The 12,877-nt window shown below is 39.2% G+C and overlaps 1 protein-coding gene across 1 annotated transcript in view; it reads right to left on the bottom strand.

Annotated features, from left to right (window-relative positions):
* Positions 1–558: 558 nt before the first annotated feature.
* Positions 559–12,877, bottom strand: part of LOC139717341 (serum response factor-like) — a 34,140-nt gene continuing 21,821 nt past the window's right edge. Inside the window, exons 3-9 of the mRNA XM_071628846.1 lie at positions 9,907–9,988; positions 8,651–8,818; positions 7,778–7,910; positions 6,129–6,283; positions 5,037–5,177; positions 3,569–3,651; positions 559–717 (exon numbers count right to left, since the gene is read on the bottom strand). Of these exons, the coding sequence (XP_071484947.1) occupies positions 559–717; positions 3,569–3,651; positions 5,037–5,177; positions 6,129–6,283; positions 7,778–7,910; positions 8,651–8,818; positions 9,907–9,988 (921 nt within the window). The remainder of the gene's footprint in view (positions 718–3,568; positions 3,652–5,036; positions 5,178–6,128; positions 6,284–7,777; positions 7,911–8,650; positions 8,819–9,906; positions 9,989–12,877) is intronic.

A 12,877-nucleotide genomic window follows, 5' to 3' on the forward strand; every position in this document is an offset into this window, starting at 1 on the left:
GAAACCATTTTAGCTGTCTTTAGGTATCCTTATGGCTTAGGCTACTTATGCGCGTAGATGACAACTTACAATGAATTTGCTGTGTGCACTGCGCGGCACCGACGTGAAAGCGCGTTGCACTGTGTACTATCAAGTGACCTAGGTCACATGATAGTCCACAGTGCAACGCACTTTTATTTCGCGCGTACTCATCTTGCGTCAGGACTGTGTGGACTGTGTGGAGATCAGCGAAACAAAAGGGACTATCAACATAGAGTGTAACAAACTTTTCTTCTCAGGTGATGTGATGGGCAAAACTACGCTTCATCATGTGATCAGCTCTGGACCAATCATATTGCAACATTTTTAGTATGTGGAATATAAACACTCCTATGGGAACTGCTCTTTCTTTACTACGTTAAAGCCAAATCATTCCTATTTTTCAGTCAGAAAGGTTGGGAGGTCTGCATAAGTGACCATACATTAGGACTCCTTGTATTTGTGTTGGTATTACAGGTCTCATTCTCTGGAGATGATATAGACACACGTTAACAGCAACAATGACACACACTCGGACGATCACAGTGCTTTGGACTGCGCTGGGGCCTTGACTTGTACGGCAGCGGGGCTTGCTGTTCTGAGCGCGGCTCCCGCTATCTGGCCGGAAACCTGGGGAGGTGTCGATAGAGGGAGTGCTGCTGCTATGGCCGAGTTACTTGCCTGTGTTGTGGTGGTCCCCTGCAACAACGACGTGAACATGAAAAGATTCTACATTACATACAGGCAACATCAAAGTCAATTTCCATACAAGTATCATACACCGGGAGTTGTTTCCCATTTCACTGTGTTATCTTCTCATATGCAACCCAATAATCAATAAAGAATGCATCGCCATGGGTCAAACATAACTTACTCTTGCCAAGACATGTGAAATCCAATGTGCCAATCAAATGTGTTATACATGTAACAGGAAGTGGGGGAATCTCACAAGGTTCACTCAATTTGTGCTTGGACATTAAAACCATATGTCTACCACTGTTGTTTCACTGACACTACTTGGCAAAACAATACATACATATCAGATTGCTCCAAAAGAGGGTTTGGTTTTAACTCTAGTCAACAGGAAAATGCAAGCCATAGGAAGCCCACATGTTAATTTATATTCCACGTTAGAACAGTTGTGTGTTCAGCTGGGCTAATTTTTACTTGCAATAATTCAATACCAGAAACTATTTTTTTTTTTTCTGAAAATTGTCATATGAAAACAACATGACAATTGTGATAGCGTGTGAAAGAAGTTCAAGCAATAATTTTCTGATTGGAGCTGCTTGCAAATGTTGAGGATATCATTTTCTGCTGGTGCATGCTTGGTAAAGTAGTAGGTCGAGGCAAACAAGAGAGAGGAGTTCAGGTTGGGGGGGGGGGGGGTTGGTATGAACTTCTAAATCCTGACTTTCATCAAAACTGCAACATAGTGCTCTATTCTTTTGCAACAAAATGCTACAATATTAGTCACAAAAATAATTATAGTTTTAGTGGCCATGACACAATTTTTGTTTGAACCATGCACTTTATTACAGACTGAATACAATTTGAAAATTTTTGGTAAATGCTCATACTCTGTGACTCATTCTGTCAACACAATATTAGAGCGATTCCAGTTACACACCATCATTTGCACTTGGTGATACCAAATAAATTACAAATGCCATGTCATTAAATTTTTTTTTTTTTTTTTTTTTTTTTTTAGTTAATTCAAAGCACCAAAGAACCAAACATCATAAGGATGGATTTCAAACTTTCAAACATTCTTTTATTTTAAAATGCAGGCAGGGAATATTGAGCTTTTAGGATTTTGAGTTTAAAAAAAAAGAACTCTAATATGTGTTATTTTCAGTTAACTTGCCTTACTCTGCAGTTTTTTCAGCTTTGATGTCTGCAACTATGTCAGGGTATGGTGGTGACAAGTCATAAATAATCTTCATCATTTCAGTGAAGTTCTTTGACACTGACAGGTTATGTGGGATTTTCAGGTAATGAAATAATAGGGGCAGGTAAATGTGGACAGCAAGTCACTGAATGGTTGACTGAATTCAAACAGGGTTTGGTAAAAAAAATAGATAAAATAAAATAAAAAATAATAAAAATAAAATAAATAAATAAACAAACAAATAAATAAATACATAAATACATAAATAGATAAACAAATAAATAAATACATAAATACATAAATACATACATACATACATACATACATACATACATACATACATACATACATACATACATACATAAATAAATAAATAAAAAATCAAATGAAGGGATTGGAGAACACATTAATGCCACACACCCTGTGTAAAAATATTTTAGTCAGAGACTACATTAAAACAGGTTGGTGTGACCATTTCGGCGCAAAAGATTTGAGTAAAGGGCACGAAAGGATGGGTGAGTATAATTACCCAAATAGTGGAATGGTGCCACATATGTAGTGTATTAAAGGACAAGTTCACCTTCATAAACATAAGGATTGAGAAAATGTAGCAATATTAGTAGAACACATCATTGAAAGTTTGAGGAAAATCAGACGATCCGTTCAAAAGTTATGAATTTTTGAAGTTTTTGTGCAGTACCCGCTGGATGAGAAGACTACTGCTGTGTATGAATAACTTAGATGTCACATGCGTACAACAATATAAGGAAAATATAAAGAGAATTTCACAAAATTCCATCTTTTGAAAAAAGTACACATTCCCCTGACTCCTTACCGACACATGTTATGGGTAATATTATTCCCCCTGCCTTTAGAAAGAGGCAAGTCAAGTGCTCTTTTATTATGCGAAAAAAGTGAAAATATGTTGAATTTTCTTTTACATTTTCTTTATACTGTTGTACGCATATGACTCACAAGTTGTCGTAGTCTCCTCATCCAGCGGTTCCAACACAAAAATTTAAAAAATTCATAACTTTTGCATCGATTGTCCAATTTTCCTCAAACTTTCACTGATGTGTTCTACTAATATTGTTGCATTTTCTCAATCCTTATGTTTATGAAGGTGAACTTGTCCTTTAAAGGTTTGAATGAGGGGCATGGGAGGACAGGTGGGTCTCAAATACTTGGGGTAAAGGATTTGGGTTAAGGGACTGTAATACAAGGGTTAATGTGATGCACTGGTTCAGAAGAGTTTGATTGAAGGGACTGTAATGATTGGTTCATGTAGAAAGTCTAGTAGTGCTAAGTATCATGCCAAAGGATTGGACTGGACAGAGAGATTGGTGCCATGACTTGTGAAGGTGTTAAGGGTTGGAGTGAAAGGATTAGAAAGACGAGTAAGTGTCACAAGTTTGGTGTAAGGAGTTTTGAGCACAGGGATCGAGAAGATGGGATGAAGAGAAGGGTTACAAGCAAAGGGTTTTGAGTGCAGGGACTACACAGATAGTTTGGTGTTACAGGTCAGGTGCTATGAGCCTGTGTAAAGGAATTAGAGATGGAGGTTGAAAGGGGGATTTGGTGTTAAAAGTCTGAGTGAGAGGTTTGGAACGATGGGTTGGTGTAAAGGTCTGGTGTGAAAGGGGATGACATCTTGCCCACCTGCTGACATGCTACATGGACTTGAATGGGAATCGCCGGAACCGTTCCCGTGAATGCCGAGCTGCTGCTCCCTTCCACGTTGGCTAAGTGGTCAAGGAGGATCACATACAAACATGCAGTTAATGCCACTTTGCATCACCTCTCTTACTCATTCACCTGCATTCTCTAGCTTTTCTTTCTTTTTCTTTCTTTTTTTTTGTTTAGTGATTTTTGTTGTTGTTTTTAAGCTACAGCAGCCCTCAAAACTAGCATATCATGGTTATGTGCAGTGGTCCTCTATAAAATAGAACTGGTGCACATGTCTAGACCACTAAGAATTACAAGAGGTCTTGTGAACACTCATACAGCTGATGCAAACAGTTTGAGACCTGCTGTAGGCATGCTTGTCCTATTGCAATAGAAAGTGTGCAAAGCTGCACTGATGTACAGTCAAATTGCCTGCCTAAACTTTCTTCTATCTCATAAATTGCCAGTCTCATATGCTCCTTCTCTTCAAAATGAATCATAAATGAAACGCTGTTTGCCATTTGATCATAATTCCCAAGTTTGACAGTAATTGACTAATGCTTTCACAAGTTGCTGAAAAACTTGTGCATTTCTGATGAAAATCTTTCCAGATAGTACATACATGTGTACATAGTCACCATAACAAAAAAGAAGTTCACTATAGACTATTATTAGAAAAAGAAAAAGGTGTCATCACATTCTAAAAGCTACTGACCATTAAAGAAAATGTTGATAAGATCATCAACAATGCAGTGTTACGAAGACTAAGAAAGCTTGCCATATGTGAAACATCTGGATTTTTGGACTGACTAAGCTACAGTTTTTCTTCCTCATATTTATGGCATAATGATGCTCAGGCTTGCATGCTATGTTATCTTGATTAGTAAATGAGTAAATGTGGTATGAGCAGGCAAGTTGGTTAGTATGTCACTAAATACATTATTCTCATGCACTGAAATTTTGGTGTACAACCTAATCATTCACACAGCCTGTGCAGAAGGAAACATATTTGTCCTTCATGTCAAAATTGCATAAAATATCTGTGATCAGTTATCACTGATAATCAATGCTTGTTTTATGTCCATTGTGGGGTATACAAGAGTGCCAATTCTTCTGCAAACTCCAAAAACCTCAATTCTACACTTTTGTAAAGGTCTTACTTTTCTGCTTTGGTTGTATCCATCTCACCCTCGGCATATATAATTCCAATTCCCTCTTATAACACTAAAGTAATTTTTGTCTCAACCAGGAAAGACGGCGAGAAGCTTTCCGTGTCAAAAGGGGGAAAAAAAGTGTCAATACTGGACTTTGCAGATAAGCATGCATCTTTCCTCTCTTCTGTGTGTGTGTGTGTGTGGTGTTTTTTATGGTAGTCTATGGGGAAATCAAACTTCCTGTTTGACAGTCGTCATTTGAGTGAAAAAGCCTGTTGTGTGACTGCGGTTCATCGGACACTATTTACCTTGGCTAACTTGCGCCAGGTGGGCCGTAGCTGTCTGGTAGTTGAAGACGAAGCCATCTGAGCCTGGTGAGGCAGCGTAGACCAGACCCTGGGGGGCGTGGTACATGAGCGGGGCAGCAATGGCATTGGTGCTGCCTGCGTCTATGAAAGAGGAAACACAGTATGATTTGTCTTTCAGATCAATATGTAGAAATGGTTATGACGGCTGCCACAAAAGTTATACCCCCTCAGGACTGTCCAGTGCTTACACATAAACTAATGTTTGCGTGTAAACTCAATCAACAAGCATATCATATTATACAACTTCTCAAATTTCGAGATTAAAATGTAAAAAAACTCCAATGTATACAAGTTCAAGAAGTCAGACATCAACATGATGCCACTGTAATATCATTTCATATTTTTTTCCTTACTCAAAACTTCGCCATATATACTAAGTCACCTTTCAGAACCGCACAGAATATCATGTAAGATGTGAAATATGTTCATACTGATTTAGTTTCTACTGCTCTAGGCATCACTGCACATTCAAAATAACTGGCACACAATCCCACCTGAATCAAAACGACTGTGGCCATCCTTTTTTCTGCATATAGGCAAAGTAAGTGTGATTTTCTGTGGTCCAGTTTGCCTCAGTTCCTTTTTGACCGACATTAGGGAGCTTTAGATTTTCACGATGGGGGCGCACAGAGGGAAAAAAACCTGGTCTGAGCAAGCGCAGAATCGCGTATCAAAGTCGATCTATTTATAACTCACGCGGCTGAGTTTTCACTGCGTGTTCTGGGCTATTTTTACGTCCGCTCAGTTCACGACATAGAGAGCTACTTCATGTACCGATCACATGGGGGCGCCATTTTATTTTTTATACGTTGCGTCCCAGCGTAATCTAAAGCTACTTTTCAACACGATGTAGGGAAGAGGAGAACGTCCAGCCCAAGCGTCGCCTCAAACATCCACGCAGCAAATCTAAAGCTCCCTTAAAATGAAAGAATGACTCCTAACTATATCCTCTACATCCACATACTGTGATGTGATAAAACAATGAATCAAAAAATGTGTTTCTTGACGGGCAATATTTTGTGTTCTACTCACGACTGATGGATGTCTGTGGAGCAGCCAGCATTGCTACACTGTTGGCATTCTGCGACGGCTGTGTCGTTGTCGCCGTGGAGGCAGCGGGAATTGACGGGACCAGTGCGGTGACAACCTGACTGGCAGGGCCAGTAAGGGAGGCTCCCTGTGGTAACCTGAAATTGTCAGGGGAACCATACATAATGACTCATTTTTGTCTTATTCATAACATTCAATGAGAAAATGTGATACATTGACTACTTCTTTGGCCACCTATCAAGAAACTTCACTCACACAAGTCACTTCATATCCATCAGAGTTTCATCAATGATCTTATATTGCAAGAATTTGTTGTCAGGCATACTTTGCACTAGAAGCTTGTTGTGTACATTTAGAGAGGTGAAAACATCACAAGAAAGAAGACAGAAAATTGGCGAGGTTAGACTTAACTTTAATATCAAATTTGCAGAAATATAGATAGGCTACTTAGCTTGGGAAATGTAAAGAAATTTGAAATAGGTGAAAAAATAGGGGGGGGTAGTTGTCAGTTTGATACTGGATACACGACTAAAGCACACAATTTGTGAGGACAGTTTAGGGGGAATATCATGGGTTTCCTCTTTCACAAGGTGAAAGCTTAACCTATGTATGTTCCTCTCAGGTTAACCCACTTCAATCTGACCAAAACCTTCAAAAAACCTCAGTCCACATCATTTCTCAAACCTGCCAGGAATGAACCATGTAATAGTGGTAACTGTAACACAGCTACATTCCTATCCAGTGCTCAAACTGATACACGACATATCAACTGCAGTGATGCTGAATTCTGTATTATAAATCTGAATACACACAAACAATCAACACTACCATCATGGTTCCACAAACATGGGCATAATGACAAACACAATGTGAAAGGCTACCGAACAAGAGTGTTTCCATAACGGACCCTGTTGGTGTTTGTGGGCATGGACGAACAAGAGATACATTGTGGGGGTTCCATCTTATGTTTCATTTTATTTAGTCAGGCACAGTGGGGGTAAAAATGACATCGTGGGAGTATTTGTCTATGGGAGAAAACAATGGGGTACTCCCACAAGTACCTATTGTTAGTTTGCCTGATATTATAAATATTGTTGGAAAGTAGGGGAGACATTATTTACTTCTGCCAAGGTTATGGTTTTGACAGTGTTGGTTTGTCTGTCTTTTTGCAAAATAACTTGAAAAGTTATGAACGGCTTTGGATTAAACTCACAAGAAAAGTTAATGACACAAGGAACAGATGATTAAATTCTGTTAGTGATCCAGATAACCGTCTGGCTCAAACTTTCTTTATTTTCATTTTTTTTTAAGGATTCTTCATCACTGGCAAATATGGCATACAAACCGGGGCATTCAAGCTGCACATATTTGAGGTTTGCATATGTGCGCACTAAGCATGCACTCGAGGTGCAGCAGGAAGCTAAGGTAGAGACATGAGAACGGATTCTTAATCAGTGGGATATTGGGCCATTCTCAGCATATAGAGATATGTGTTAATGGGTGGAAATGAGCTGCTTGGTGGAGGTATGCATTCTCCAAGTGCTCTTCTACTTTCACTGAATCATCTTTATTCCCAAACTCAGTTTTTCAGGTAAAAGATACTCTACACACATTATTTGCATGGCAATTACCTGTAGAGGGTGGGTGCTGCAGCAGGGGTGTGGCTCTGGGCGTTAGCTTGGATTTGGACCTGGGGCTGTCCCTGGGGCTGGACTTGGAGCACACCGGTGGTCTGTAGAGCCTGGCCCGGTGTCAAGGCTTGACCTAACATGTACAAACACAGATAGGAACATGTGAGACTTTAAACCAAAGTTTGTTCTCACCCTGGCATCGCTTTCCAAATTGACATTTCAGTTGCACACTCTATTTTGTTTACAAGACATGAATCCACCTTCCCCACTATCTAATATCTACACTGTCTGTCCATGAGACAAATACACACAATATCGCATGCTGGTCTCACATATCTGTTTATCTGTAATTCAAGTTTACATCCATCGGCATTGTGTGAAATGTATACTTTGTGCTATTGTGTATTTTACAGGATTTCATGCACACAAGGGAGGGCTGATATGTCCACAGCTATTACAATATGTGTGATCTCTATTCCGCTCACACCCAAAATATTTTTTTTTAAAGACAGGGAAAAAAAGGTCTGTAACTCCACATCAAATTCATTGCGGGAGGGTGGGGAAGCAGACCCTCTCTACCTTACAGCCTGTAACTACATGTACAAACTCCGAAATGGTGTTGCTGCATCACAGAATATACTATAAGGAACCTAAATCTATTGGTATTTGAATGCAAGCACCACATGTAAAGTATCTTTGTTTCTTCATCTTTCCTTCTTTCTTTTCTTTGCATAAAGATGTGATGCATATCACCAGCTACGCACACAAATTAAAGTCCACAACATTACTGAGTAGGTCTTGTTCGAGCACAAAAGGGTGGTTGAGGTTAGATGAAATCGGGGTTGGGGACTGGGAAAGGCATCGATTGGGTACCTGTCGGGGAGATGAGGGTGGTAAAACTGGCCACCTGCGGCACTGCTGTGGACACGCTTCCCGCTAAGCTGGAGTTCACCTTCGCGGCATTGGCAATCTGTGCGGCGGAGGATGTGGGCAGATATGTCGTCATGGGAAACGTGTGGCCAGCCCCGGTCAGTTGAAGGCCTGGAGAAATGGAAGAAAATGAGAGCCAGAAACTTGAGAAAGTGGTCTCCTTGTAAAACAGCTCACTGAGAGACCTGGAACAGCAGCAGAAACAGACAAAATAATATATTCCCATATACCATTACTGAAGGTTTCTTGACTACTCATTATATCTGTGCGACAGGTTTCCAAGTTCAAGCCACACACACTATTCACTGGTATTACATCCAAACATCTTTCATCATCACAATTCACATGGGTCAAAGGTCAGTTTTGCACGATACAATTACATCCGAGCAGCAAAATTCATTGATACTGAAACACAACAGGATCCAAAGGGTCCTCTTGATATTACAGCCTGTTTAGCTCTCAAATGTATTCTAAGAAGTTTGAAACTAATGAAAGAGAAAGCTCACAGCAACTGAAGCTTATTCATCTGTCAGACAAGATTCACATGACATTTCAAAGAAAACATTAGGGTCACTACAGGTCTTTGACTCAGAGAAATTGGCTAGGAAGCGAGGGAATGTCATACATTTGAAATGTCAACCAACAGAAGACAGTCTACATGTACTTGTACATCAAATCCAAGGCAACTGTTGGATGAGAGCAATTACTGAACTTGTGGGGGAAAAAAACATAATTTGCTATCAATAAAATGATTTACAGTCAGTAATAATGGCTGGAAAAGCTGATACAAGTATTACAAATCCCTTAAAGTCTGCTAGCAATAGTAGCTGTCATTTCTAGTGAGTTAGGGGGCATGCACGGCACGTCACTGCTGTGGTAGGGTTTGAAGAATCTCCCCAAGAAAGGTTAATGACATGTTTGAAAGTTACAATTCCCACATGGTCACATGTGCTAAGATGAGAATAGTCAGGTAACCGAATTTTTACTCCAACAGCCATTCTTTTTTTTTTTTGAAAAATGAAGAACGGCAAGGCCAAAGGACTATCAAAAAACAGGAGGCATATAGGAGGTGAAATTTTCATTTTGACTTTTCCCTCAGTATATGCACAAGTACTTGTCTCAAAATTTCCAGCGAAAATCCATAAATGTGAAAAAAGCTTTAAGTTTTTTCTCTACCGATGCAAATGCCTTCTACATACTTGTGGATGCACTTGTGTTGATGTTGGCATCTGCTCCAGCTCCTGGTATGTTGGTCGCTGTGAAGAGAGCTGCTTTCCCCTCCTGAAATGAAAAAAAAAGAGAAAAAAGATAATAATTCAAATAAAAGTTGAAATTGGAGATTCAAAGAAACAACAATAGCAACGAGATATGAAACTCGTCACGCTGACGAGTTAGGTGATACGCTTGGGGTCATCAGGTGTCGGTCATCTGTGATCGACAAAGAAAAGAATGTGATATAGGCACCTTGAAGTTATATTGAGCGTGCATGCAAAACCGTTTTTCTAACCACTCGGCCACGGGACATCCCCGGAAACAGTCAATGCCCACTCTACAATCGTGGCCGCGTGAACATGTATTGCATTGCTAGACGGAAATGCGGCCTTGTAACGACTGATGTCGCTATGCCATTTCTGGCAACTTGGGAAAAATACGCGCCGTAGACATAAAGCCTATAATCGGCTGGTTTTGATACCTTGCCTTTAACCACAATTTTCAGTGTGATGACGTCATCAAAGTACAAAACAATGACATGGTCTTGAAAGACAATTGTTCAAAGTACAACACCTCCGTCGTCGTCATTACATACTATGATCGGTTTGACAAAGTCAGCCTGCAAAATTTTGCAGCAGTCGAAGCAATGTGGTCTCCAACACAAAAAAGAGGGATATGGTGTGTGTCTGTGTGTGTGTATAGGTACGTTTATATACGAACGTGATTTCTACATGGACGAATATGTAATACAAAATTGAAGAAAAAAAGTAAAATAGCTAAGTATTTTGTTTCGTGATCTTGTGGGGTTCGAACCCGCAACCTCACGTTTCTGAGACGTCGCCTTTAACCACTCGGCCATACGTCTCGGCGAGAAATTATGAGGAACGTAAACTTATGTATGTGAAAGATGAATCGGGAATTGTTTTGTCCACATTCCATTCTCATTTTCAGTTTTAAACTGCAAAATTGTCAACCTGATGATGAGATTTCAAAAAATAAAATGCATGATTACTGAAGCTTATTGTCACAGCTACAACATACTTAAGTTTCAGAGGAAATGAAGCAAAATCAGCTGAGATAAAGGTGCTTAAACGTTGTCAAGTCAATGCATGGTTTAAAAAAAAAATCACCTCCCATAGACATAACACGTAAACTTGTCCGATTTGGCATCTTTACCTTTAATCACAATTTAAGGTATGGTGACGTCATCAAATTTCAAAACCATGACTTGGACTTAAAAGGCAAATGTTCAAAGTACAACATATATGAATTTGGGATAATATTGAGCTTAAACAACGGAGATACGAGCAAACGAATGTCAGAAACAGTACCTCAAAAAAATTGATTCCACTTTTTTGATTTCAGATGATGATATGATGACGTCATAATGTATTTAGGGAAATATTGATACTTGAAACGTTATTTTCAATTCATATGCTTTTGTAATATGCAATAAAAACATAGGGTCACCTGACGTTTTAAAGAGCTATGGCGAAATAAACAAAGACATGTTTTTCGCTATATTTCCACATAGACGCGCACACGAAATTTCAACTTTGACGCCAGCGCATTCCTTTGTTATAGGTCAAAATTGATCGGAAATCAATGGATATTGTTACTTAATGTATCAAGAATCCAAATCTGTCAAAAAATGTGCGTTTTCATGTTGCTTACGCGGAAATGCGCGGACGGACGCGAACGCGCGGAACGCTTAAAATTGTCTGAAACTTCGAGATTTCCCATTGGGAAGTCGTTTTAAGCATTTAAAAACTTTGACGCGCGCTAATGCGCGCGTAATGATGTCCTAGGTAATTAGCATTAAAAAGTAAGATAGAGCGTGACCTGAACTTTATGTCCAACGAAAATGATACAGAAATGACCTTTAGTTATGAAGTTATGATCGATCATGTAACATGGTCCGAAACTCACAAAATGGCGCCTAGATGACGTCATAGATATGTTACTGTCATGAAAACCTTATTGTGGCTAGATATTGTCATGAGACATGTTGACTGAAAATGTCATGTTATTTCGTCATGTCAATGTTGAGATATTCACGACACAAAATGTGCCAGAAAGAAAGAAGAATAAAAAGAAAGAAAGGAAGATTTTGACAAACACAATAGGTGATACGCTAAAAGCGTATCACCTAATTACTGCATGCAGACACTAATATCTTTTTTCAAGAAATATATGCAATGACACTGTCATATCGTGGTTGTTGTCCAGTGGATAAAATACATTGATCCAGTGTACAGTAAAAGTCCTGTCACTACCAGCAGCACTGGCTCACGAACAATATCAATGGAAGTTTGAGATAGTGGTGCTTTGAGGGTTAATGCACTTTTTCTTTTTCACTGAATTCATTGACAGCTTTGTTTCTTCTGTCATCTTAGTATGAAGGGAACTTACCTTTCAGAGAAAATATTTTTGAAAAAAAATCTAAGCTGATAAATATATGCAACAGATATGCAGTTTTTCCAGCAAAATCAAAAGAGTACTTAAATAAGCCACAATTTCAATGTGAGTCACTTCATACTATGCACTGGAGGACTTATATGAAAAGAAAAAACCAGCCACCATGAATACATTCATCAAAGCCTTATCATTAACAAAACTATGCCATCTTTGCTGAAACTCTGACATTAATGACATCCTACGATGTCACCACCAAGCTACAACTTGAACTCATCTGACGCACCAAGTGAATGGAATGTGACAAGACTTCAATTGTATTCACACTAGCCAAAGTCTGTTTTCTAGGCTGGATCTCCATTTTTTTTTTGAAATTCTGTTTCAGGTTCAGCATAGAGCCTGCAAAACAATGCAGGTTTTGTTGTTGGTGGTGGTGGTGGTGGTGTGTTTGTTTGTTTTTTTGGTCTCTCTTCAAGATGTAGAAATTATATCATAAATGTTGTGCGCGTGTACGCAGCATGCACGTAAATTTTATGTTACAGA

This window comes from Diadema antillarum, unplaced genomic scaffold (genome assembly GCF_040938485.1).
Source record: "Diadema antillarum isolate AM-2024a unplaced genomic scaffold, OU_Dant_1.0 scf00000074, whole genome shotgun sequence".
Lineage (NCBI taxonomy): Eukaryota > Metazoa > Echinodermata > Echinoidea > Diadematoida > Diadematidae > Diadema > Diadema antillarum.